Source organism: Oncorhynchus masou, chromosome 27 (genome assembly GCF_036934945.1).
Source record: "Oncorhynchus masou masou isolate Uvic2021 chromosome 27, UVic_Omas_1.1, whole genome shotgun sequence".
Lineage (NCBI taxonomy): Eukaryota > Metazoa > Chordata > Actinopteri > Salmoniformes > Salmonidae > Oncorhynchus > Oncorhynchus masou.
The window spans coordinates 3,994,286-4,021,785 of record NC_088238.1 but is presented as its reverse complement, the minus strand read 5'-3'; the positions used below and the strand labels follow the sequence as shown (position 1 = coordinate 4,021,785).

General features: G+C 47.7%; 1 protein-coding gene across 1 annotated transcript in view; it reads right to left on the bottom strand.

The window, feature by feature from the left end:
- The window catches only part of LOC135515572 (thyrotropin-releasing hormone-degrading ectoenzyme-like), a 484,406-nt gene that overhangs the window by 30,631 nt on the left and 426,275 nt on the right, over nt 1-27,500 (bottom strand). The window contains exons 13-15 of the mRNA XM_064939193.1: nt 15,172-15,319; nt 5,431-5,528; nt 4,974-5,081 (exon numbers count right to left, since the gene is read on the bottom strand). Of these exons, the coding sequence (XP_064795265.1) occupies nt 4,974-5,081; nt 5,431-5,528; nt 15,172-15,319 (354 nt within the window). The remainder of the gene's footprint in view (nt 1-4,973; nt 5,082-5,430; nt 5,529-15,171; nt 15,320-27,500) is intronic.

The following is a 27,500-nucleotide window of genomic DNA, read 5'->3' as shown; positions in this document are numbered from 1 at the left end:
AGAGAGGAGAGCTGCTTGGTGATGATCTGAAGAGATATCTGAAGGGGAGGAGAGCTGCTTGGTGATATCTGGGAGAGCTGCTTGGTGATATCTGAAGAGGAGAGGAGAGCTGCTTGGTGATATCTGAGAGAATATCTGAAGAGGAGAGGAGAGCTGCTTGGTGATATCTGAAGAGGAGAGAGGAGAGCTGCTTGGTGATATCTGAAGAATATCTGAAGAGAGAGGAGAGCTGCTTGGTGATATCTGAAGAGGAGAGAGGAGAGCTGCTTGGTGATGTCTGAAGAGGAGAGAGGAGAGCTGCTTGGTGATGTCTGAAGAGGAGAGAGGAGAGCTGCTTGGTGATATCTGAAGAGGGAGAGGAGACCTGCTTCGTGATATCTGCTTGGGTGATATCTGAAGAGGAGAGAGGAGAGCTGCTTGGTGATATCTGAAGAGGAGAGAGGAGAGCTGCTTGGTGATATCTGAAGAGGAGAGAGGAGAGCTGCTTGGTGATATCTGATATCTGAAGAGCTGCTTGGTGATATCTGAAGAGGAGAGGAGAGCTGCTTGGTGATATCTGAAGAGGAGAGAGGAGAGCTGCTTGGTGATATCTGAAGAGGAGAGAGGAGAGCTGCTTGGTGATATCTGAAGAGGAGAGAGGAGAGCTGCTTGGTGATATCTGAAGAGGGAGAGGAGAGCTGCTTGGTGATATCTGAAGAGGAGAGAGGAGAGCTGCTTGGTGATATCTGAAGAGTGATATCTGAAGAGGAGAGGAGAGCTGCTTGTGACATCTGATATCTGAAGAGGAGAGAGGAGAGCTGCTTGGTGATATCTGAAGAGGAGAGAGGAGAGCTGCTTGGTGATATCTGAAGAGGAGAGGAGAGCTGCTTGGTGATATCTGAAGGAGAGGAGAGCTGCTTGGTGATATCTGAAGAGGAGAGGAGAGCTGCTTGGTGATATCTGAAGAGGATAGAGGAGGAGAGCTGCTTGGTGATATCTGAAGAGGAGAGAGGAGAGCTGCTTGGTGATATCTGAAGAGGAGAGGAGAGCTGCTTGGTGATATCTGAAGAGAGAGAGGAGAGCTGCTTGGTGATATCTGAAGAGGAGAGAGGAGAGCTGCTTGGTGATATCTGAAGAGGAGAGGAGAGCTGCTTGGTGATATCTGAAGAGGAGAGAGGAGAGCTGCTTGGTGATATCTGAAGATCTGAGAGGAGGAGAGCTGCTTGGTGATATCTGAAGAGGAGAGAGGAGAGCTGCTTGGTGATATCTGAAGAGGAGAGAGGAGAGCTGCTTGGTGATATCTTGGTGATATCTGAAGAGGAGAGAGGAGAGCTGCTTGGTGATATCTGAAGAGAGCTGCTTGGTGGAGAGGAGAGCTGCTTGGTGATATCTGAAGAGAGAGAGGAGAGCTGCTTGGTGATATCTGAAGAGGAGAGAGGAGAGCTGCTTGGTGATATCTGAAGAGAGAGGAGAGCTGCTTGGTGATATCTGAAGAGGAGAGAGGAGAGCTGCTTGGTGATATCTGAAGAGGAGAGAGGAGAGCTGCTTGGTGATATCTGAAGAGAGAGAGTGAGAATATCTGAAGGAGAGAGGAGAGCTGCTTGGTGATATCTGAAGAGGAGAGAGGAGAGCTGCTTGGTGATATCTGAAGAGGAGAGGAGAGCTGCTTGGTGATATCTGAAGAGGAGAGAGGAGAGCTGCTTGGTGATATCTGAAGAGGAGAGAGGAGAGCTGCTTGGTGATATCTGAAGAGGAGAGAGGAGAGCTGCTTGGTGATATCTGAAGAGGAGAGAGGAGAGCTGCTTGGTGATATCTGAAGAGGAGAGAGGAGAGCTGCTTGGTGATATCTGAAGAGGAGAGAGGAGAGCTGCTTGGTGATATCTGAAGAGGAGAGAGGAGAGCTGCTTGGTGATATCTGAAGAGGAGAGGAGAGCTGCTTGGTGATATCTGAAGAGGAGAGAGGAGAGCTGCTTGGTGATATCTGAAGAGCTGCTTGGTGATATCTAAAGAGGAGAGGAGGAGAGCTGCTTGGTGATATCTGAAAGGAGGAGAGGAGAGCTGCTTGGTGATATCTGAAAGGAGAGGAGAGCTGCTTGGTGATATCTGAAGAGGAGAGAGGAGAGCTGCTTGGTGATATCTGAAGAGGAGAGAGGAGAGCTGCTTGGTGATATCTGAAGAGGAGAGGAGAGCTGCTTGGTGATATCTGAAGAGGAGAGAGGAGAGCTGCTTGGTGATATCTGAAGAGGAGAGAGGAGAGCTGCTTGGTGATATCTGAAGAGGAGAGGAGAGCTGCTTGGTGATATCTAAAGAGGAGAGAGGAGAGCTGCTTGGTGATATCTGAAGAGGAGAGGAGAGCTGCTTGGTGATATCTGAAGAGGAGAGAGGAGAGCTGCTTGGTGATATCTAAAGGGGAGAGAGGAGAGCTGCTTGGTGATATCTGAAGAGGAGAGGAGAGCTGCTTGGTGATATCTGAAGAGGAGAGAGGAGAGCTGCTTGGTGATATCTGAAGAGGAGAGAGGAGAGCTGCTTGGTGATATCTGAAGAGGAGAGGAGAGCTGCTTGGTGATATCTGAAGAGGAGAGAGGAGAGCTGCTTGGTGATATCTGAAGAGGAGAGAGGAGAGCTGCTTGGTGATATCTGAAGAGGAGAGAGGAGAGCTGCTTGGTGATATCTGAAGAGGAGAGAGGAGAGCTGCTTGGTGATATCTGAAGAGGAGAGAGGAGAGCTGCTTGGTGATATCTGAAGAGGAGAGAGGAGAGCTGCTTGGTGATATCTGAAGAGGAGAGAGGAGAGCTGCTTGGTGATATCTGAAGCTGCTTGGTGATATCTGGAGAGAGGAGAGCTGCTTGGTGATATCTGAAGAGGAGAGAGGAGAGCTGCTTGGTGATATCTGAAGAGGAGCTTGGTGATATCTGAAGAGGAGAAGAGAGCTGCTTGGTGATATCTGAAGAGGAGAGAGGAGAGCTGCTTGGTGATATCTGAGCTGCTTGGTGATATCTGAAGAGGAGAGAGGAGAGCTGCTTGGTGATATCTGAAGAGGAGAGGAGAGCTGCTTGGTGATATCTGAAGAGGAGAGAGGAGAGCTGCTTGGTGATATCTGAAGAGGAGAGAGGAGAGCTGCTTGGTGATATCTGAAGAGGAGAGGAGAGCTGCTTGGTGATATCTGAAGAGGAGAGAGGAGAGCTGCTTGGTGATATCTGAAGCTGCTTGGTGATATCTGAAGAGGAGAGAGGAGAGCTGCTTGGTGATATCTGAAGAGCTGCTTGGTGATATCTGAAGAGGAGAGGAGAGCTGCTTGGTGATATCTGAAGAGGAGAGAGGAGAGCTGCTTGGTGATATCTGAAGAGGAGAGGAGAGCTGCTTGGTGATATCTGAAGAGGAGAGGAGAGCTGCTTGGTGATATCTGAAGAGGAGAGAGGAGAGCTGCTTGGTGATATCTGAAGCTGCTTGGTGATCTGGAGAGAGGAGAGCTGCTTGGTAAGGAGAGCTGCTTGGTGATATCTGAAGAGGAGAGGAGAGCTGCTTGGTGATATCTGAAGAGGGAGAGGAGAGCTGCTTGGTGATATCTGAAGAGGAGAGAGGAGAGCTGCTTGGTGATATCTGAAGAGGAGAGAGGAGAGCTCTGTGAAGAGGAGAGGAGAGCTGCTTGGTGATATCTGAAGGAGAGAGAGGAGAGCTGCTTGGTGATATCAGCTGCTTGGTGATATCTATGGTGATATCTGAGTCCATCTGCTTGGTGTCCACTGTGAAGAGGAGAGAGGAGAGCTGCTTGGTGATATCTGAGGAGAGCTGCTTGGTGATATCTGACTGCTTGGGATATCGGTGATCTGAAGAGGAGGTGACTGTGGGCGGTGACCTCCAAGTGAATCTGTCCTCCTATTATGGTATGTGGTGACTGTGTGGGCGGTGACTGGGGTGACTGTGGGCGGTGACTGTGGGCGGTGACTGTGGGCGGTGACTGTGGGCGGTGACTGTGGGCGGTGACTGTGGGCGGTGACTGTGGGCGGTGACTGTGGGCGGTGACTGTGGGCGGTGAATGTGGGCGGTGTGGGCGGTGACTGTGGGCGGTGACTGTGGGCGGTGACTGTGGGCGGTGACTGTGGGCGGTGAATGTGGGCGGTGACTGTGGGCGGTGACTGTGGGCGGTGACTGTGGGCGATGAATGTGGGCGGTGACTGTGGGCGGTGACTGTGGGCGGTGAATGTGGGCGGTGACTGTGGGCGGTGACTGTGGGCGGTGACTGTGGGCGGTGACTGTGGGCGGTGACTGTGGGCCCAGCACGACGCCCGCTCTCTGTCTCTACGGGCCAATCTGAAAGAGGACCCTACTCCCTATACAGTAGTGCACTGATTTAAATAAGGATCTCACATTTTTTTCAAATTTTTGCCTAAAATGACTCCCCCAAATCTAACTGCCTGTAGCTCAGGACCTGAAACAAGGATATGCATTTCTTGGTACAATTTGAAAGGAAACACTTTGAATTTTGTTTGGATATGTGGTATTAATGTAGGAGAATATAACACATTAGATCTGGTAAAATATTAAAACATATATTTTTTAAAGTACCAGAATCTTTGAAATGCATGAGAAATGCCATAATGTATTATTCCAGCCCAGGTACAGTGTATGTGCAAAGTTTTTAGACTGATCCAATGAACCATTGCATATCTGTTCAAAATGTTGTATCAAGACTGCCCAAATGTGCTTAATTGGTTTATTAATACATTTTCATAATTGTTTCATAATTGTGCACTCTCCTCAAACAATAGAATGGTATTCTTTCACTGTAATAGCTACTGTAAATTGGACAGTGCAGTTAGATTTACAATAATTTAAGCTTTCTGCCCATATCAGATATGTCTATGTACTGGGATTTCTTTTTGGTTGTTTACTTACAACCTCATGCTAATCACATTAGCCTACGTTAGCTCAACTGTTCCATTTGGGGGGGGGGGGGGGGCACTGGGTGTCATTTAGGATGCTGTTTACTGTACCTGTTCTTGTTGCTGGAGATCCAATCAGAGATGAGCGACACAGCTTGGCGGTGACAGTGCTTGTTCCCGAAACTACATGCCAGCATGATCACCTCTCTCTGCAGCTCTCTGTCCATGATACAGAGGGAGAGAGTGTGAGGAGAGAGAGAGAGGGGAGAGAGAAGCGAGGAGAGAGGTGGAAGAGGGTCAGGTGGTGAGAGGTACAGGAACAAAAGAGTGGGAGGTAGGGAGGGAATGAGAGAGGGAGAAATAGAGGGAGGGAAAAGAATAGGGAAGGAGAGAGAAGCAGAAAGAGAGAGAGAAGAGAAGGAGGGACAGAAGGAGGGGGAGAGAGAGAGAGAGAGAAGAAAAGGAGGGACAGAAGGAGAGACTACAGTGAAATGATCTGCTTGTGGGTCAAGACAACATCCCATCCCAGCCACTTGTTGTGTGAGAGGTGACTGTATGCATCACATACTCAGTCTGGTAGGAGGCCTGTATGATGGAGCCTTCTGTCAGAGCCAAGGGCCAGCCCATCTTGTGGTACTTTGAGGCCACTTGCTTCAGCACGAAGTCCTGTTGGGGAGGAAGTAGAAAGCAACAAGTCATCAGTAGACAGATGTTGTTAGTCAGACCTGAAAATAAACATGTCAGTAGTTGGCAAATGACACACAAATATTTAGAACTATTTTAAGAGGCGGAGAAATTGAAAATCACAGAAAATCAACAGCAAGAAGGGGCCCGATCCTGGTGGCCGAAGCGGTGTGATTTTCAGAGGTTTTGATATTTCAACATAACAAGGCTGACTCTTATCGAGGACAAACTGCCTTCGAGGTCAGAACTGACTTCATCTACCCTGGAATGTAACAGGAAGAGGGTAGAACGACCGTCAGATGGCTAGGACAGGAGGGTTATGGATGGTTCCCAGATGGCTAGGACAGGAGGGTTATGGATGTCTCCCAGATGGCTAGGACAGGAGGGTTATGGATGGTTCCCAGATGGCTAGGACAGGAGGGTTATGGATGTCTCCCAGATGGCTAGGACAGGAGGGTTATGGATGTATCCCAGATGGCTAGGACAGGAGGGTTATGGATGTATCCCAGATGGCTAGGACAGGAGGGTTATGGATGGTTCCCAGATGGCTAGGACAGGAGGGTTATGGATGGTTCTCAGATGGCTAGGACAGGAGGGTTATGGATGTATCCCAGATGGCTAGGGACAGGAGGGTTATGTTCCCAGATGGCTAGGACAGGAGGGTTATATCCCAGATGGCTAGGACAGGAGGGTTATGGATGTATCCCAGATGGCTAGGACAGGAGGGTTATGGATGGTTCCCAGATGGCTAGGACAGGAGGGTTATGGATGTATCCCAGATGGCTAGGACAGGAGGGTTATGGATGTATCCCAGATGGCTAGGACAGGAGGGTTATGGATGTATCCCAGATGGCTAGGACAGGAGGGTTATGGATGTATCCCAGATGGCTAGGACAGGAGGGTTATGGATGGTTCCCAGATGGCTAGGACAGGAGGGTTATGGATATATCCCAGATGGCTAGGACAGGAGGGTTATGGATGGTTCCCAGATGGCTAGGACAGGAGGGTTATGGATGGTTCCCAGATGGATAGGACAGGAGGGTTATGGATGTATCCCAGATGGATAGGACAGGAGGGTTATGGATGTATCCCAGATGGCTAGGACAGGAGGGTTATGGATGTATCCCAGATGGCTAGGACAGGAGGGTTATGGATGTATCCCAGATGGCTAGGACAGGAGGGTTATGGATGTATCCCAGATGGCTAGGACAGGAGGGTTATGGATGTATCCCAGATGGCTAGGACAGGAGGGTTATGGATGTATCCCAGATGGCTAGGACAGGAGGGTTATGGATGTATCCCAGATGGCTAGGACAGGAGGGTTATGGATGTATCCCAGATGGCTAGGACAGGAGGGTTATGGATGTATCCCAGATGGCTAGGACAGGAGGGTTATGGATGTTCCCAGATGGCTAGGACAGGAGGGTTATGGATGGTTCCCAGATGGCTAGGACAGGAGGGTTATGGATGTATCCCAGATGGATAGGACAGGAGGGTTATGGATGTTCCCAGATGGCTAGGACAGGAGGGTTATGGATGGTTCCCAGATGGCTAGGACAGGAGGGTTATGGATGTATCCCAGATGGCTAGGACAGGAGGGTTATGGATGTATCCCAGATGGCTAGGACAGGAGGGTTATGGATGTATCCCAGATGGCTAGGACAGGAGGGTTATGGATGTATCCCAGATGGCTAGGACAGGAGGGTTATGGATGTATCCAGATGGCTAGGACAGGAGGGTTATGGACAGATGGCTAGGACAGGAGGTTATGGATGTATCCCAGATGGCTAGGACAGGAGGGTTATGGATGATCCCAGATGGCTAGGACAGGAGGGTTATGGATGTATCCCAGATGGCTAGGACAGGAGGGTTATGGATGTATCCCAGATGGCTAGGACAGGAGGGTTATGGATGTATCCCAGATGGCTAGGACAGGAGGGTTATGGATGTATCCCAGATGGCTAGGACAGGAGGGTTATGGATGTATCCCAGATGGCTAGGACAGGAGGGTTATGGATGTATCCCAGATGGCTAGGACAGGAGGGTTATGGATGTATCCCAGATGGCTAGGACAGGAGGGTTATGGATGTATCCATGTATCCCAGATGGCTAGGACAGGAGGGTTATGGATGTATCCCAGATGGCTAGGACAGGAGGGTTATGGATGGTTCCCAGATGGCTAGGACAGGAGGGTTATGGATGTATCCCAGATGGCTAGGACAGGAGGGTTATGGATGTATCCCAGATGGCTAGGACAGGAGGGTTATGGATGTATCCCAGATGGCTAGGACAGGAGGGTTATGGATGTATCCCAGATGGCTAGGACAGGAGGGTTATGGATGTATCCCAGATGGCTAGGACAGGAGGGTTATGGATGTATCCCAGATGGCTAGGACAGGAGGGTTATGGATGGTTCCCAGATGGCTAGGACAGGAGGGTTATGGATGTATCCCAGATGGCTAGGACAGGAGGGTTATGGATGTATCCCAGATGGCTAGGACAGGAGGGTTATGGATGGTTCCCAGATGGCTAGGACAGGAGGGTTATGGATGTATCCCAGATGGCTAGGACAGGAGGGTTATGGATGTATCCCAGATGGCTAGGACAGGAGGGTTATGGATGTATCCCAGATGGCTAGGACAGGAGGGTTATGGATGTATCCCAGATGGCTAGGACAGGAGGGTTATGGATGTATCCCAGATGGCTAGGAGCTGTGTAGGGTTATGGATGTTTCCCAGATGGCTAGGACAGGGTTATGGATGTGTGTCCCAGATGGTTAGGGATGATGTATCCCAGATGGCTAGGAGCTGTGTAGGGTTATGGATGTATCCCAGATGGCTAGGACAGGAGGGTTATGGATGTATCCCAGATGGCTAGGACAGGAGGGTTATGGATGTATCCCAGATGGCTAGGAGCTGTGTAGGGTTATGGATGTATCCCAGATGGCTAGGACAGGAGGGTTATGGATGTATCCCAGATGGCTAGGACAGGAGGGTTATGGATGTATCCCAGATGGCTAGGACAGGAGGGTTATGGATGTATCCCAGATGGCTAGGAGCTGTGTAGGGTTATGGATGTTTCCCAGATGGCTAGGAGCTGTGTAGGGTTATGGATGTATCCCAGATGGCTAGGAGCTGTGTAGGGTTATGGATGTATCCCAGATGGCTAGGACAGGAGGGTTATGGATGTATCCCAGATGGCTAGGACAGGAGGGTTATGGATGTATCCCAGATGGCTAGGAGCTGTGTAGGGTTATGGATGTATCCCAGATGGCTAGGACAGGAGGGTTATGGATGTATCCCAGATGGCTAGGACAGGAGGGTTATGGATGTATCCCAGATGGCTAGGACAGGAGGGTTATGGATGTATCCCAGATGGCTAGGACAGGAGGGTTATGGATGTATCCCAGATGGCTAGGACAGGAGGGTTATGTATCCCAGATGGCTAGGACAGGAGGGTTATGGATGTATCCCAGATGGCTAGGACAGGAGGGTTATGGATGTATCCCAGATGGCTAGGACAGGAGGGTTATGGATGTATCCCAGATGGCTAGGAGCTGTGTAGGGTTATGGATGTATCCCAGATGGCTAGGACAGGAGGGTTATGGATGTATTCCAGATGGCTAGGACAGGAGGGTTATGGATGTTTCCCAGATGGCTAGGAGCTGTGTAGGGTTATGGATGTATCCCAGATGGCTAGGACAGGAGGGTTATGGATGTATCCCAGATGGCTAGGACAGGAGGGTTATGGATGTATCCCAGATGGCTAGGACAGGAGGGTTATGTATGTATCCCAGATGGCTAGGACAGGAGGGTTATGGATGTATCCCAGATAGCTAGGACAGGAGGGTTATGGATGGTTCCCAGATGGCTAGGACAGGAGGGTTATGGATGTATCCCAGATGGCTAGGACAGGAGGGTTATGGATGTATCCCAGATGGCTAGGACAGGAGGGTTATGGATGGTTCCCAGATGGCTAGGACAGGAGGGTTATGTATGTATCCCAGATGGCTAGGACAGTAGGGTTATGGATGTATCCCATGTAGGATCCGATGTATCCAGATGGCTAGGAGCTGTGTAGGGTTATGGATGTATCCCAGATGGCTGAGCTGTGTAGGGTTATGTATGTATCCCAGATGGCTAGGACAGGAGGGTTATGGATGTATCCCAGATGGCTAGGAGCTGTTTAGGGTTATGGATGTATCCCAGATGGCTAGGACAGGAGGGTTATGGATGTATCCCAGATGGCTGGGACAGGAGGGTTATGGATGGCTAGGAGCTGTGTAGGGTTATGGATGTATACCAGATGGCTAGGAGCTGTGTAGGGTTATGGATGTTTCCCAGATGGCTAGGAGCTGTGTAGGGTTATGGATGTATCCCAGATGGCTAGGACAGGAGGGTTATGGATGGCTAGGAGCTGTGTAGGGTTATGGATGTATCCCAGATGGCTAGGAGCTGTGCAGGGTTATGGATGTATCCCAGATTACACCCCATCACCTAGAAAGTGCACTACTTTCCAGCAGAGCCTTTTGGACCCTGACCAACAGAAGTGCACTATAAAGGGAATAAGGGATGCCACTTTGGAACACATGTTATGATTGTGTTGGCTCTCCAAACCACACAGCAGGTGATGCCAAGGCTAATTTAGCGTAGCGCCTCTGCTTCACGGTCCCTCATTGAAATCAAATCATGATTAACATTAGGGACCAGCCTCGAAACACACACACACACACACACACACACACACACACACACACACACACACACACACACACACACACACACACACACACACACACACACACACACACACACACACACACACACACACACACACACACTGAGCACAAACCACACACGCACACTTCAGCACACACACCTACACACACGCACACACTGATCTTCCTTCCTCATCCTAGTGGTAGGTGACAGCCTTCATGTTCTTGTTGTTCTCCATATAAACCACCTCTCTGAGGCCGTGCCCTTTATAGTGCACTAGCACCCACTAGGACTCTGGTCTAGTAGTGCACTATATAGGGAATAGGGTGCAATTTGGGACGTTGATGTGTATCTCTGTATAGAACCATTCACTGCCAATACTGAGGGTTAATGCCACCCTGCTGAGTGGTGAACACTGAACACTCCTCAGACTCGTGTGTGGGCTCTCTCTCCCTCTCTCCCTCTCTCCCTCTATCTATCTATCTATCTATCTATCTATCTATCTATCTATCTATCTATCTATCTCTCTCTCTCTCTCTCTCTCTCTCTCTCTAGGGTTTCTGTCTCTCTCTCTCTGTCTCTCTCTCTCTGTCTCTCTCTCTCTGTGTCTCTGTGTCTCTCTCTCTCTCTCTCTCTCTCTCTCTGTGTCTCTGTGTCTCTCTCTCTCTCTGTCTCTCTCTCTCTCTCTCTCACTCTCTCTGCACCCAGCAGAGGCCTTGGTGGTCTGCCAAGAGAAGGCCAAATCGCCAGGAAATAAATAATCCCTTGCAGCTGTTTCTGTCCTCCATTATTCTCTACAACATCTGCTTCAGACACTGTAAATGAATTAAAACCTCCCTCCCTGACACTCACCCTCCGACAGACACTCCCTCCATGAACCTCCCTCCCTTCCTCACCTCCCTCCTCTCCCTCCATGACTCTCCTCCTCCCTGACACCTCCTCCCCCTGACACTCTCCCTCCCTGACACCCTCCCTCCCTGACACTCACCCTCCCTGACACTCTCCCTCCATGACACTCACCCTCCCTGACACCCCTCCCTCCCTGACACCCTCCCTCCCTGACACTCACCCTCCCTGACACTCACCCTCCCTGACACTCTCCCTCCCTGACACTCTCCCTCCCTGACACCCTCCCTCCCTGACACTCTCCCTCCCTGACACTCTCCCTCCCTGACACTCTCCCTCCCTGACACTCACCCTCCCTGACACTCACCCTCCCTGACACTCACCCTCCCTGACACTCTCCCTCCCTGACACTCTCCCTCCCTGACACTCTCCCTCCCTGACACTCTCCCTCCCTGACACTCTCCCTCCCTGACACTCACCCTCCCTGACACTCTCCCTCCCTGACACTCTCCCTCCCTGACACTCACCCTCCCTGACACTCTCCCTCCCTGACACTCTCCCTCCCTGACACTCTCCCTCCCTGACACTCACCCTCCCTGACACTCACCCTCCCTGACACTCTCCCTCCCTGACACTCTCCCTCCCTGACCTCACCCTCCCTGACACTCACCCTCCCTGACACTCTCACTCCCTGACACTCTCCCTCCCTGACACTCACCCTCCCTGACACTCACCCTCCCTGACACTCTACCTCCCTGACACTCTCCCTCCCTGACACCCCTCCCTGACACTCTCCCTCCCTGACACTCACCCTCCCTCCCTGACACTCACCCTCCCTGACACTCACCCTCCCTGACACTCTCCTCCCTGACACTCTCCCCCTGACACTCACCCTCCCTCCTTCCCTGACACTCACCCTCCCTGATAGTCACCCTCCCTGACACTCTCCCCCTGACACTCACCCTCCCTCCCTCCCTGACACTCACCCTCCCTGACAGTCACCCTCCCTGACACTCTCCCTTCCTGACACTCTCCCCCTGACACTCACCCTCCCTCCCTCCCTGACACTCTCCCTCCTATGACACCCTGTTCTCCCTCCCTGACACCCTCCCTGTTCTCCCTGAGAACCCACTGGTGGGACAGAGAACCCACTGGTGGTACAGAGAACCCACTAGTGGGACAAAGGACCCACTGATGTGACAGAGGACCCACTGATGGGGCAGAGGACCCACTAGTGGAACAGATAACCCACTGGTGGTACAGAGAACCCACTGGTGGGACAGAGGACCCACTGGTGGGACAGAGGACCCACTGGTGGGACAGAGGACCCACTGGTGGTACAGAGGACCCACTGGTGGTACAGAGAACCCACTGGTGGTACAGAGAACCCACTGTCATACTGACAAATGGACTGGACTTCACATTCTTTGATCGATAAGACAACTCATTACGGTTTCACTTAAACAGGAGCAGCAAACCATTTAAAAGTAATTTAAAACCCATACATCAAGACCTCCAGACCTGTGCAGGGGCTCAGTGGGTGATCTAGTACATAGGGTTTATAGTACTGGGGCTCAGTGGGTACATTAGTACATAGGGTTTATAGTACTGGGGCTCAGTGGGTGATCTAGTACATAGGGTTTATGGTACTGGGGCTCAGTGGGTGATCTAGTACATAGGGTTTATAGTACTGGGGCTCAGTGGGTACATTAGTACATAGGGTTTATAGTACTGGGGCTCAGTGGGTGATCTAGTACATAGGGTTTATAGTACTGGGGCTCAGTGGGTACATTAGTACATAGGGTTTATAGTACTGGGGCTCAGTGGGTGATCTAGTACATAGGGTTTATAGTACTGGGGCTCAGTGGGTGATCTAGTACATAGGGTTTATAGTACTGGGGCTCAGTGGGTGATCTAGTACATAAGGTTTATAGTACTGGGGCTCAGTGGGTGATCTAGTACATAGGGTTTATAGTACTGGGGCTCAGTGGGTACATTAGTACATAGGGTTTATAGTACTGGGGCTCAGTGGGTACATTAGTACATAGGGTTTATAGTACTGGGGCTCAGTGGGTACATTAGTACATAGGGTTTATAGTACTGGGGCTCAGTGGGTGATCTAGTACATAGGGTTTATAGTACTGGGGCTCAGTGGGTGATCTAGTACATAGGGTTTATAGTACTGGGGCTCAGTGGGTGATCTAGTACATAGGGTTTATAGTACTGGGGCTCAGTGGGTACATTAGTACATGAGGTTTATAGTACAGGGGCTCAGTGGGTGATCTAGTACATAGGGTTTATAGTACTGGGGCTCAGTGGGTGATCTAGTACATAGGGTTTATAGTACTGGGGCTCTGTGGGTGATCTAGTACATAGGGTTTATAGTACTGGGGCTCAGTGGGTGATCTAGTACATAGGGTTTATAGTACTGGGGCTCAGTGGGTACATTAGTACATAGGGTTTATAGTACTGGGGCTCAGTGGGTGATCTAGTACATAGGGTTTATAGTACTGGGCCTCAGTGGGTGATCTAGTACATAGGGTTTATAGTACTGGGGCTCAGTGGGTGATCTAGTACATAGGGTTTATAGTACTGGGGCTCAGTGGGTACATTAGTACATAGGGTTTATAGTACTGGGGCTCAGTGGGTACATTAGTACATAGGGTTTATAGTACTGGGGCTCAGTGGGTGATCTAGTACATAGGGTTTATAGTACTGGGGCTCAGTGGGTGATCTAGTACATAGGGTTTATAGTACTGGGGCTCAGTGGGTACATTAGTACATAAGGTTTATAGTACTGGGGCTCAGTGGGTACATTAGTACATAGGGTTTATAGTACTGGGGCTCAGTGGGTGATCTAGTACATAGGGTTTATAGTACTGGGGCTCAGTGGGTGATCTAGTACATAGGGTTTATAGTACTGGGGCTCAGTGGGTACATTAGTACATAGGGTTTATAGTACTGGGGCTCAGTGGGTGATCTAGTACATAGGGTTTATAGTACTGGGGCTCAGTGGGGACATTAGTACATAGGGTTTATAGTACTGGGGCTCAGTGGGTACATTAGTACATAGGGTTTATAGTACAGAGGCTCAGTGTGTGATCTAGTACATAGGGTTTATAGTACTGGGGCTCAGTGGGTACATTAGTACATAGGGTTTATAGTACTGGGGCTCAGTGGGTGATCTAGTACATAGGGTTTATAGTACTGGGGCTCAGTGGGGACATTAGTACATAGGGTTTATAGTACTGGGGCTCAGTGGGTGATCTAGTACATAGGGTTTATAGTACTGGGGCTCAGTGGGTACATTAGTACATAGGGTTTATAGTACAGAGGCTCAGTGTGTGATCTAGTACATAGGGTTTATAGTACTGGGGCTCAGTGGGTACATTAGTACATAGGGTTTATAGTACTGGGGCTCAGTGGGTGATCTAGTACATAGGGTTTATAGTACTGGGGCTCAGTGGGCTCTCCACAATACCTTGAACCCTGATCCACAGAAAGGTGCCGGGGGTCTTTAGAGAGTGTCTGAGAGGGCACCAGCTGTACCAAACAGGCTGGTCAGGGTTAGGATTAGGATAAGAGGTTATAACCTACACTGAAGAGGCTGTAGTTGGAAGGTACTGGTCAGGGTTAGGATTAGGGTCAGAGGTTATAAACTATGGAGAGGCTGTAGTTGGAGGGTACTGGTCAGGGTTATGGTTAGGGTCAGAGGTTATAACCTACACTGAACAGGCTGTAGTTGGAGGGTACTGGTCAGGGTTAGGATTAGAGTCAGAGGTTATAAACTATGAAGAGGCTGTAGTTGGAGGGTACTGGTCAGGGTTAGGGTTAGGGTTAGGGTCAGAGGTTATAACCTACACTGAAGAGGCTGTAGTTGGAGGGTTATGGTCAGGTTTAGGGTTAGGGTCAGGGTCAGAGGTTATGACCTACACTGAAGAGGCTGTAGTTGGAGGGTTATGGTCAGGGTTAGGATTAGGATTAGGGAAGAGGCTGTCGTCCTCTATGCGGTCCAGCAGCTTGATTAGGGTCAGGGTCAGAGGTCAGAGGTTATAACCTACACTGAAGAGGCTGTAGTCCTCTGTGCGGTCCAGCAGCTTGTCCAGCTGGTAGAGGGAGCGGCTGGCAGCGTGCCAGGGGAGGAACTCTCTCTCCTGGGGTAGGTAGCAGATGATCTGGAGGGGAACGTTCTGGGGCAGGTAGCCAGCCCTGGCAGGAGAGGAGAGAGAGAAGGTTCATTAAGCAATAAGGCCCGAGGGTGTGTGGTATATGGCCAATATACTACGGCACAACATCAGGGAAGAGAAGAGCCTTCTGGGGCAGGAAGCCCACACTGCGGAGAGATAAATGGAAGAGGTGCATATACCATATAAAATATGTAAGACTAGAGAGTTCTGGGGCAGGTATCTCGACCTACGGAGAAAGAGATAGGTAACATCCTCTAACGCCATAGGGAAGGTTCTGTGGAGGGAAGGGGAGAGGGTATGGGAGGGGGAGGGGAGGTGGAGGGGAGGGGAGGGGAGGGGAGAGGAGAGGAGAGGAGAGGAGAGGAGAGGAGAGGAGAGGAGAGGAGAGGAGAGGAGAGGAGAGGAGAGGAGAGGAGAGGAGAGGAGAGGAGAGGAGAGGAGAGGAGAGGAGAGGAGAGGAGAAGGGCATCCTCATCGAGCTGATTTGAAGAGTGTGTCGGTGAAATGCTGATGTGCACATTCTCCATTTCTCCACAGGGTGCTGGGCCCAAAAGACAGGCTGACACATCACATGGTGTTGTACTGTATTCATGCCCCCGTCCACCTGCATGTCTACTGACAGACAGGAGGTGCTGTGGGTCCTAAGCATGAGAGAAGTACTTTATACCTTCAGGGCCGGATCCAGGCGTTCTGTAAGCAACCCTGGCCAATAGCCCCCCCCTCCCAAAAAAAAACAACAACAACAACAATAATAATAAAATACACCAGGAGCTATTTTTAAATGTGTCGCATCAGCAGTTTCTGTCTTGTTATGACAGTCAATCAATTTTAACATGTCAGCTGACAATGTTTAGATTGGTAGTTAGTCCAGCCAGCTGCCGAACTTGGATTAATCATGGCTGTAAACCAACAGGCACTCCAGGATGCACACATTGATTTTGTTAGTCGTTCTCACTAAGATATCCTATCAACGTGGCCTAATTCATTACAGAATATGTAGAACTGCTGGAATTAGCTTTAAAACTTGTTGTGGAAATAATCCGAATTAGTTGGGTAACATAGGTAAGATGTTTTATATTCATCATATGTTTGTAAGTTACTTCTCATCAGAATGGTATTTTTGTATAACACTGTTGGCGAGGTTGCAGTTGTCTGTCCTATGTCAAGACTAAGCTGCATGGGCCGCAGAGAGGGGAGAGGTCAAAGTGTCATCATGTGTAAACAGATCTTTTGCTCCACTGTGTCTGTGTGGAGTCACTCCCTACTTTTCCCATCGGGGAAAGGAGGATGGCAGTGTCTGGAATCATTCTATGCTCCCTCTAATGTTGTCCCTATCTTAACCTACAGCAATCATCCTCCTCTCCGTGAGTTTGTCCAGGATTGGTTGTATTTAGAATTGGTTGTATCTAAATGACAATTTGATATATGCCTGTTGATATGGAGGATTGGTTTATGGTTCTGGGTTTGAGTAAGGAGACAAAGCTGAACGATTAATTATGTCTATGCTGTCTTATCCTGTGTATCTTTGCTATAAAGGATCCATTTGCCATTATGTTGGGACTCTCAACTTTTCATTAGAGATACTGAATTGTTGAAAGTCCAAATGCTATTGCAATGTGGAAGGGACTCAGAGAATTCATTGATAGACACTGAATTGATCTGAGAGTCACAGGGTTGTGATGGAGCTCATATAATTAAAGATGGACTTTTATAACTAACTCTGACTTGTGTGTGTGGTTTGATCCCATGATTTTTAAATAGAGGAAATTTCCACGACAAACTGCAGAAGGTTATCGCCGCCCCATGGCAAAATGTGTAGAATTGCAGAAAACTTGCTTTAAAATTGGAACATTTTCTTTACGCCCAATGGCAAAATGTATAGAATTGCAGGAAATGAACTTTAAAACTTAAATGTTTCTCTCAGCCATCAACAGAGAGACTACTAAAATGTTTTGCCCCCCCCCTCCAACCAAATCTCACTTAGGGACCCCAAAAGGCCAGAGCCGGCCCTGTATACCATGTGCAGGTTTATCCTAATTATTTCTAGACATCATTTAAGTTAACACCAAACCACTGAGAAGACATGTGCTTGGGGGGCCCCCCTCCAACCATATCCCGCTTGGGGCCCCCAAAAGGCTAGAGCCGGCCCTGTATACCTTGTGCAGGTTTAGCATTCTTAATTCTAGACATTTAAGTTAATACCAAACCACTGAGGAGGAGTCAAGACAACAAACAGAACTACATCCCATTCTCAGCTACTTAGCATCCCAAATGGCACTCTTATTATCAACATAGTGCACTTATTTAGACCTGGGTCCTGGTAAAAAAAAAAGTATTGCACTACATAGGGATTAGGGTACCATTTGGGATGTATCCTGTGCTCTCACAGCTTGACTCCCACAACACACATTAACATAGATCATCACATTATCTTAGTAAACAAGGCGAATGTGTTTCAAGTGTGTTTTAGTCACGCATGCTGATTGTATTCCTTGTACAACACCTGGATTTCTGTCTCAGCTAGTGTCAAATGCTGAGGAGTCCATAAAACAAGCCAGATAAACATTTAGCTAGAACCGCACTGGGATTCTCTATGCATCACAGGTACTGTAACAGTTCAGCAACAGGGATCTGAACTCTACTGTCTCTGGCACATTACAACACAGCTGCTAGGACTTAAACACCTCTTTACATTCTGCCTTCAATGAGAATATCTCTCTCTCTCTCTCTCTCTCTCTCTCTGTCTCTCTCTCTCTCTGTCTCTCTGTCTCTGTCTCTCTCTCTCCTCTCTCTCTCTCTCTCTCTCTCTCTCTGTCTCTGTCTCTCCCTCTATCTCTCTCTCTCTCTGTCTCTGTCTCTCCCTCTCTCTCTCTCTCTCTCTGTCTCTCCCTCTCTCTGTCTCTCCCTCTCTCTGTCTCTGTCTCTCCCTATATATATATATATATATATATATATATATATATATATTAGGCTTTCACTCATACTTTTCACTCTCCAGCCTGAGCTAAAATTAGCCTCCGCTCTTCCCCCCAAAAATACTTGCCATTGATGCCGGTTCTCCCTGCTTCTCTCTGTCTCTCTCTCCCTGCTTCTCTCTGTCTCTCTCTCCCTGCTTCTCTCTGTCTCTCTCTCCCTGCTTCTCTCTGTCTCTCTCTCCCTGCTTCTCTGTGTCTCTCTCTCCCTGCCTCTCTCTCAATCTCTCAATCTCTCTTTCTCTCTCTCTCTCTCTCTCTCTGTCTCTCTCTCTCTCTCTGTCTCTCTCTCTCTCTCTCTCTATCATTATCTCCAGTCCTCTCATGGTATACTATAGTGGTATGTACAGGGTATGCATGGTATACTGTAGTGGTATGTACAAGATACACATGGTATACTGTAGTGGTATGTACAAGATACACATGGTATACTGTAGTGGTATGTACAAGATACACATGGTATACTGTAGTGGTATGTACAAGATACACATGGTATACTATAGTGGTATGTACAGGGTACGCATGGTATACTATAGTGGTATGTACAAGATATGCATGGTATACTGTAGTGGTATGTACAGGGTACGCATGGTATACTATAGTGGTATGTACAGGGTATGCATGGTATACTGTAGTGGTATGTACAGGGTACGCATGGTATACTATAGTGGTATGTACAGGGTATGCATGGTATACTGTAGTGGTATGTATAGGGTACGCATGGTATACAGAGTCCAACCAAATGCTTACTTACAGGTTTCTTCTGGTCAATGTAACACCAATAAGAAATAAGACAACATAACAACACCCTCACAAGGGAAGGAACGGGGGACAGTGTTTAACCTGAGCAGTACATTAATAAGAGCCTGGTTGCAGCAGTTGTGTTCTGTGTTACAGGTGCAGAGAATCAGAGCAGGTGGTCAGTCTCAGCTCCAGCGTTCATCAGTCTGACGGCTCGTAGATGGAAACTGGTCTCTGAGCCTGTTGCTATCAGACCTCATACTCCGATACCATCTGACAGGAAGGGAGGGACCAGCTCGTGAACGTTTAACACAATCAGTCTTCGGTCTTAGGTTACAGAGAGGCTTTGTCTTAATGTAATGTTTCTTGTGCAAGCATGCTAAAATAGTATGAATAATAAACTGGGTGGTTCGAGACCTGAATGCTGATTGGCTGACAGCCATTGTATATCAGACCGTATACTACGGGTATGACAAAACATTTTATTTATATTTTATATATATAACCAGTTTATAATAACAATAAGGCACCTCGGGGGTTTGTGGTATATGGCCAATATACCACACCTCCTCGGGCCTTATAGCTTAATTACAGCAAGGATAAAAAACGAACGTCTACACTTTAACACACTTTAATGATGCAGTTGCTCTCCTAAGAGCTCCCAGCAGGCGGGCAGACAGAGCACAGAGCTGGGGCCTCACACCCAGCACACCATGAAACGCCTCTGATAGAGAGGACTGGCTCCCTAACAGCCTCTGAGAAGCAGACCTGGGTTCAAATACTATTTGACATCTTTAAATCACTTTTGATTATTTATTCGAGCCTGCCTGGGGTGCCATGTGGGCTGGGTTTGCAGATGTGCAGCCATTCTATTGGTTCCATTGCGCCAGGCAAGCTTAATCAACCACAGATAAAGCATTTGAAATGCTGTCGAATAGTATTTGATTCTCAGGTCTTATTGGGAAGACCACCTAGACCCCTAATAAATTCCATTCAGTTTTGCATGATTGATTTAGCGCAGCTGTAGTTAACTCAGATGTGTGTGTGTGCGTGTGTGTGTGTGTGTGTGTGTGTATGGTGCAGTAGTGTAGCTAACTCAGATGTGTGTGTGTGTGTGTGTGTGTGTGTGTGTGTGTGTGTGTGTGTGTGTGTGTGTGTGTGTGTGTGTGTGTGTGTGTGTGTGTGTGTGTGTGTGTGTGTGTGTGTGTGTGTGTGTGTGTATGGTGCTGTAGTGTAGCTAACTCAGGCAGCAGAAAAGCAGCAGAGATGAACATTTCTTCCTGGTCTAGTCATGCTGGATATTTTTCTAGCTATTTTCCTTAACCTCAACTTCAATATACTCTCCTGCAATCCGCCTCACCCAGTCCGCACAGCGCGACTCAAACCAGGGCAAATCTGACTTATTTTTCTCCATATCTCTGGTTTCCTACCGCAAGCTCTGAACTTTTTCACCTGGATCATCACAGCTAGCTAGCTGCTATCCTAGTGGCTACTCCTGGCTCACGTCTCTGTCCCGCAGCAAGAACCAATTAGCCTGGAGCTAGCCTTCGCTAGGCCCATTTCCCAGCTAGCCTTCGCTAGGCCCATTTCCCAGCTAGCCTTCGCTAGGCCCATTTCCCAGCTAGCCTTCGCTAGGCCCATTTCCCAGCTAGCCGAAGAGGTCCATCAGCGACTCCATGGGCTACAATGTCTATTTTGCCAATTGGCCTGCACCCCCGCCGACTCATCATGACTGGACTTCCGACACAAATCGCCTGAGGTTTTTTTTCAGCTGGCTCCTCCGTCCCCTCAATGCCCATGTGCTAGCCTGCTAGCCGCGGCCCGCTAGCTGCCAAGAGCATATAAGACTGTTAGCGGTAGCGTAGCCAAGTGGTTAGAGCGGTGGACTAGTAACCAGAAGGTTGCAAGTTCAAATCCCTGAGCTGACAAGGTAAAAATCTGTTGTTCTGCCCCTGAACAGGTAGTAAACCCACTATTCCTAGGCCGTCATTGAAAATAAGAATTTGTTCTTAACTGACATGCCTAGTTAAATAAAAATTAAATAATAGCCCCACAGGACAAATTCTTTGGCCACAAAACGTATTTTGCCAATTGGCCTGGACCCTTTTACCACACGGAGCCCTGCTGATCCATGACGACTGGTCTGATGACGTCACGGCACAAGAGGGCTACAACAGACTTCTTCCATCACGATTCCCCTCTAAGGCCCTTCTGCTAGCTTGATAGCCCCGGTCCGCTAGCTGCCTGAAACGCCGTGTCTCCGGCTCGCAGAGCCCTATTCACTGGACCCCTATTCATCACTTGGCAACACATGCCTCTCCCTAATGTCAATATGCCTTGTCCATTGCTGTTTTTGTTAGTAATTATTGCCTTATTCCACTGTAGAGACTCTATTCCTGTACAATACGCCTTAGTTAGTCCTTTAGTTCCCCCTCCCACTCATGCGGTGACCTCACTTGGTTTAAATGATGTATCTAGAGAGAAAATCTCTCTCATCGTCATTCAATGCATACGTTTGCCTCAACTGTATTCAAATCTTACCGTACCTTTGTCTTTGTACATTATTCCTTGAATCTATTGTACCGTGCCCAGAAACCTGCTCCTTTTACTCTCTGTTCCGAACATACTAGACGACCACTTCTTATAGCCTTTAGCCGTACCCTTATCCTACTTCTCCTCTGTTCCTCTGGTGTCGTAGAGGTTAATCCAGGTCCTGCAGTGCCTAACTCCACTCTCATTCCCAGGTGCTCTCATTTGTTGACTTCTGTAACCGTAAAAGCCTTGGTTTCATGCATTTTAACATTAGAAGCCTCCTCCTTAGGTTTGTTTTATTCACTGCCTTAGCACACTCTGCCAACCCGGATGTCCTAGCCGTGTCTGAATCCTGGCTTAGGAAGACCACCAAAAACCCTGACATTTCCATCCCTAACTGTAACATTTTCCGACAAGATGGAACTGCAAAAGGGGCGGAGTTGCAATCTACTGCAAAGATAGCCTGCAGAGTTCTGCCTTACTATCCAGGTCTGTGCTGAAGCAATTTGAGCTTCAACTTTTAAAAATCCACCTTTCCAGAAACAAGTCTCTCACCGTTGCCGATTATTATAGACCACCTTCTGCCCCCAGCTGTGCCCTGGACACCATATGTGAATTGATTGCCCCCATCTATCTTCAGAGCTCGTGCGTTGAAGATGTCGTTTCCCATAGCAACGATTAAAACATTCCCTAACCAGAAACCGTGGATTGATGGCAGCATTCGCGTCAAACTGAAAGCGCGAACCACTGCTTTTAATCAGGGCAAGGTGTCTGGTAACATGACTGAATACAAACAGTGCAGCTATTCCCTCTGTAAGGCTATCAAACAAGCTAAGCGTCAGTACAGAGACAAAGTAGAATCTCAATTCAACGGCTCAGACTCAAGAGGCATGTGGCAGGGTCTACAGTCAATCATGGACTACAGGAAGAAATCCAGCCCAGTCACAGACCAGGATGTCTTGCTCCCAGGCAGACTAAATAACTTTTTTGCCCGCTTTGAGGACAATACAGTGCCACTGACAAGGCCTGCAACGGAAACATGCGGTCTCTCCTTCACTGCAGCCGAGGTGAGTAAAACATTTAAACGTGTTAACCCTCGCAAGGCTGCAGGCCCATACGGCATCCCCAGCCGCGCCCTCAGAGCATGCGCAGACCAGCTGGCTGGTGTGTTTACGGACATATTCAATCAATCCCTATACCAGTCTGCTGTTCCCACATGCTTCAAGAGGGCCACCATTGTTCCTGTTCCCAAGAAAGCTAAGGTAACTGAGCTAAACGACTACCGCCCCGTAGCACTCACTTCCGTCATCATGAAGTGCTTTGAGAGACTAGTCAAGGACCATATCACCTCCACCCTACCTGACACCCTAGACCCACTCCAATTTGCTTACCGCCCAAATAGGTCCACAGACGATGCAATCTCAACCACACTGCATACTGCCCTAACCCATCTGGACAAGAGGAATACCTATGTGAGAATGCTGTTCATCGACTACAGCTCGGCATTCAACACCATAGCACCCTCCAAGCTCGTCATCAAGTTCGAGACCCTGGGTCTCGACCCCGCCCTGTGCAACTGGGTACTGGACTTCCTGACGGGCCGCCCCCAGGTGGTGAGGGTAGGTAACAACATCTCCTCCCCGCTGATCCTCAACATTGGGGCCCCACAAGGGTGTGTTCTGATCCCTCTCCTGTACTCCCTGTTCACCCACGACTGCGTGGCCACGCACGCCTCCAACTCAATCATCAAGTTTGCGGACGACACAACAGTGGTAGGCTTGATTACCAACAACGGACGAGACGGCCTACAGGGAGGAGGTGAGGGCCTCGGAGTGTGGTGTCAGGAAAATAACCTCACACTCAACGTCAACAAAACTAAGGAGATGATTGTGGACTTCAGGAAACAGCAGAAGGAACACCCCCCTATCCACATCGATGGAACAGTAGTGGAGAGAGTAGCAAGTTTTAAGTTCCTCGGCATACACATTACAAACAAACTGAATTGGTCCACTCACACAGACAGCATCGTGAAGGAGGCTGAAGAAATTCGGCTTGTCACCAAAAGCACTCACAAACTTCTACAGATGCACAATCGAGAGCATCTTGGCGGGCTGTATCACCGCCTGGTACGGCAACTGCTCCGCCCTCAACCGTAAGGCTCTCCAGAGGGTAGTGAGGTCTGCACAACGCATCACCGGGGGCAAACTACCTGCCCTCCAGGACACCTACACCACCCGATGTTACAGGAAGGCCATAAAGATCATCAAGGACATCAACCACCCGAGCCACTGCCTGTTCACCCCGCTATCATCCAGAAGGCGAGGTCAGTACAGGTGCATCAAAGCTGGGACCGAGAGACTGAAAAACAACTTCCATCTCAAGGCCATCAGACTGTTAAACAGCCACCACTAACATTGAGTGGCTGCTGCCAACACACTGACACTGACTCAACTCCAGCCACTTTAATAATGGGAATTGATGGGAAATGATGTAAATATATCACTAGCCACTTTAAACAATGCTACCTTATATAATGTTACTTACCCTACATTATTCATCTCATATGCATACCTATATACTGTACTCTATATCATCGACTGCATCCTTATGTAATACATGTATCACTAGCCACTTTAACTATGCCACTTTGTTTACATACTCATCTCATATGTATATACTGTACCCGATACCATCTACTGTATCTTGCCTATGCTGCTCTGTACCATGTACCGTGCCACAGGGTTCAACCCTCGGGCCGACTCTTTTCTCTGTATACATCAATGATGTCGCTTTTGCTGCTGGTGATTCTCTGATCCACCTCTACGCAGATGACATCCTTCTGTATACTTCTGGCCCTTCTTTGGACACTGTGTTATTTATGGGCAGGTGGGATGGTAGCGTCCCACTTGGCCAACTTCTGGTGAAATTGCAGAGTGCGAATTTCAAATTACAGAAATATAAATATTTAACATTCATCAAAATACAAGTGTAATACATCAAAATAAAGCTGAACTTCTTGTTAATCCAGCCGTTGTGTCAGATTTCAAAAGGCTTTACGGCGAAAGCACACCATCCGATTATCTGAGGACAGCGCCCCGCATACAAAAGCATGACATTTTTTTTTTAACCAGGCAGGTGCGACACAAATGTCAGAAATACCTTACCTTTGAAGATCTTCTTCTGTTGACACTCCAAAAGGTCCCAGTTACATCACAAATGGTCCTTTTGTTCGATTAAGTACTTCTTTATATCCATAAAAGCTCAGTTTAGCTCGCTTCATTCAATAATCCATGCAATTCAAAATGCATACAAAAAGAATCCCAAACGTTACCAATAAACGTATCCAAACTAGTCAAACAACGTTTATAATCTAACCTCAGGAACCCTAATACATAAATAAACTATAAAATTTAAGACGGAGAATAGTATGTTCATTACCGGAGATAAATAACAAAGAACGCGCTTTCATCCATACCCATGGAAACACAACTGGGAGTCACCTAGAAAAACTACAACTTCTAGCTCATTTTTCCAAAAAACCAGTTTGGGATGGTATTCTTCGGCTTGCAAGCCTCCCCCTTTTCCCTCCAAACATTATGATGGTCATTATTACCAAACAGTTCTATTCATCAGACCAGAGGATATTTCTCCAAAAAGTACGATCTTTGTCCCCATGTGCAGTTGCAAACCGTAGTCTGGCTTTTCTATGGTGGTTTTGGAGCAGTGGCTTCTTCCTTGCTGAGCTGACTTTCAGGTTATGTCGATATAGGACTCGTTTTACTGTGGATATAGATACCTTTGTACCTGTTTCCTCCAGCATCTTCACAAGGTCCTTTGCTGCTGTTCTGGGATTGATTTGCACTTCTCGCACCAAAGTAAGTTCAACTCTAGGAGACAGAATACATCTCCTTTCTGAGCGGTATGACGGCCGCGTGGTCCCATGGTGTTTATACTTGCGTACTATTGTTTGTACAGATGAACGTGGTACCTTCAGGCATTTGAAAACTGGTACCTTCAGGCATTTGAAAATTTCTCCCAAGGAAGAACCAGACTTGTGGAAGTCTACATTTTCTTCTGTGGTCTTGGCTAATTTCTTTTGATTTTCATTTGACGTCAAGCTAAGAGGCACTGGGTTTGAAGGTAGGCCTTGAAATACATCCACAGGTACACCTCCAATTGACTCAAATCATGTCAATTAGCCTATCAGAAGCTTCTAAAGCCATGACATAATTTTCTAGAATTTTCCAAGCTGTTCAAAGGAACAGTCAACTTAGTGTGTGTAAACTTCTGACCCACTGGAACTGTGAAACAGGGAATTATACGTGAAAAAATCCATCTGTAAACAATTGCTGGAAAAATGACTTGTGTCACAAAGCAGATGTCCTCACCGACTGGCAAAAACTATAGTTTGTTCACAAGAAATGTATGGAGTGGTTGAAAAACTAGTCCATGACTCTACAGGTACAAAAAGGGAGAAAGAAGACCCAGTTAGACTAACAGCGTTATATTGTTATGTTATACGTTCATAAGACATCCAACTAAAGAATCTTCTAGAGCAGAGTCCCCCCCTTCCAGCATTAGGGAACACTATTTCTACATTGTTATTTTGTATAGCTTACTGCACCTGGTATTCTCCCAGGTGCTCTCCCGTCCCAGTGCTAATCAGGCCCAAAAACATAACCCACCTGGCCGCCTACCTATTTAACAACAAAGTAGATGTCCCAACCGACTGGCAAAAACTCTTTTTTTTAACAAGAAATTTGTGGAGTGGTTGAAAAACAAGTTTTAACGACTCCAACCTAAGTGTATGTAAAATTGTGACTTAATCTGTAACCTCATCCCTTTCTCTCAATCTGTGGATTATGGAGATGACTGAGGAGCAAAGACCAGGCGTAGGGGGTTAAGGTCAACCAATACCACATTTAACTTTAGCAATGTATCAGTACATGGAAGTTTCTCTCCATTCTGCTGCGACTCTGCAATGAATTAGTTCATCATTTCTGTGTGAGCACTCTCTTGGCCACTACACGGACTCCTGCACACTCTCTTGGCCACTACACGGACTCCTGCACACTCTCTTGGCCACTACACTGACTCCTGCACACTCTCTCGGCCACTACACAGACTCCTGCACACGCATGTATGCATGAAAACACACATGCACGCACGCACACACACACACACAAACACACACGTGCACACATGCGCAGGCACATGCACACGCACGGACACACATACGGACACACGCACGCACACACACACACACACACACACGCACACACACACTGACCCTGATCGTACTTATTTAAATAATGACTTTGCGTTCAGCTCCCAAAAAACTGAAACCAACAAAACTAAACTCCCACTACTGAGATATTATCATATTAATAACTAAACTACTGAGATATAATCATATTAATAACTAAACTACTGAGACATACTAACATGTTAATAACTAAACTACTGAGATATTATCATATTAATAACTAAACTACTGAGACATTATCATATTAATAACTAAACTACTGAGATATTATCATATTAATAACTAAACTACTGAGACATTATCATATTAATAACTAAACTACTGAGATATTATCATATTAATAACTAAACTCCCACTACTGAGACATACTAACATATTAATAACTAAACTACTGAGATATTATCATATTAATAACTAAACTACTGAGGCATATTAAAATGTCTTAATAACTAAACTACTGAGATATTATCATATTAATAACTAAACTACTGAGATATTATCATATTAAGAACTAAACTACTGAGACATATTAAAATGTCTTAATAACTATACTCCACTACTGAGAAATATTAACATCTTACTCTCTTAATTGTCTCTCATTATCTGGAGAGACCTGAGCAGCAGCTACAGAAAGGAGTCCTCACCTCATACTGTTAACTAGCTACAGAAAGGAGTCCTCACCTCAGACTGTT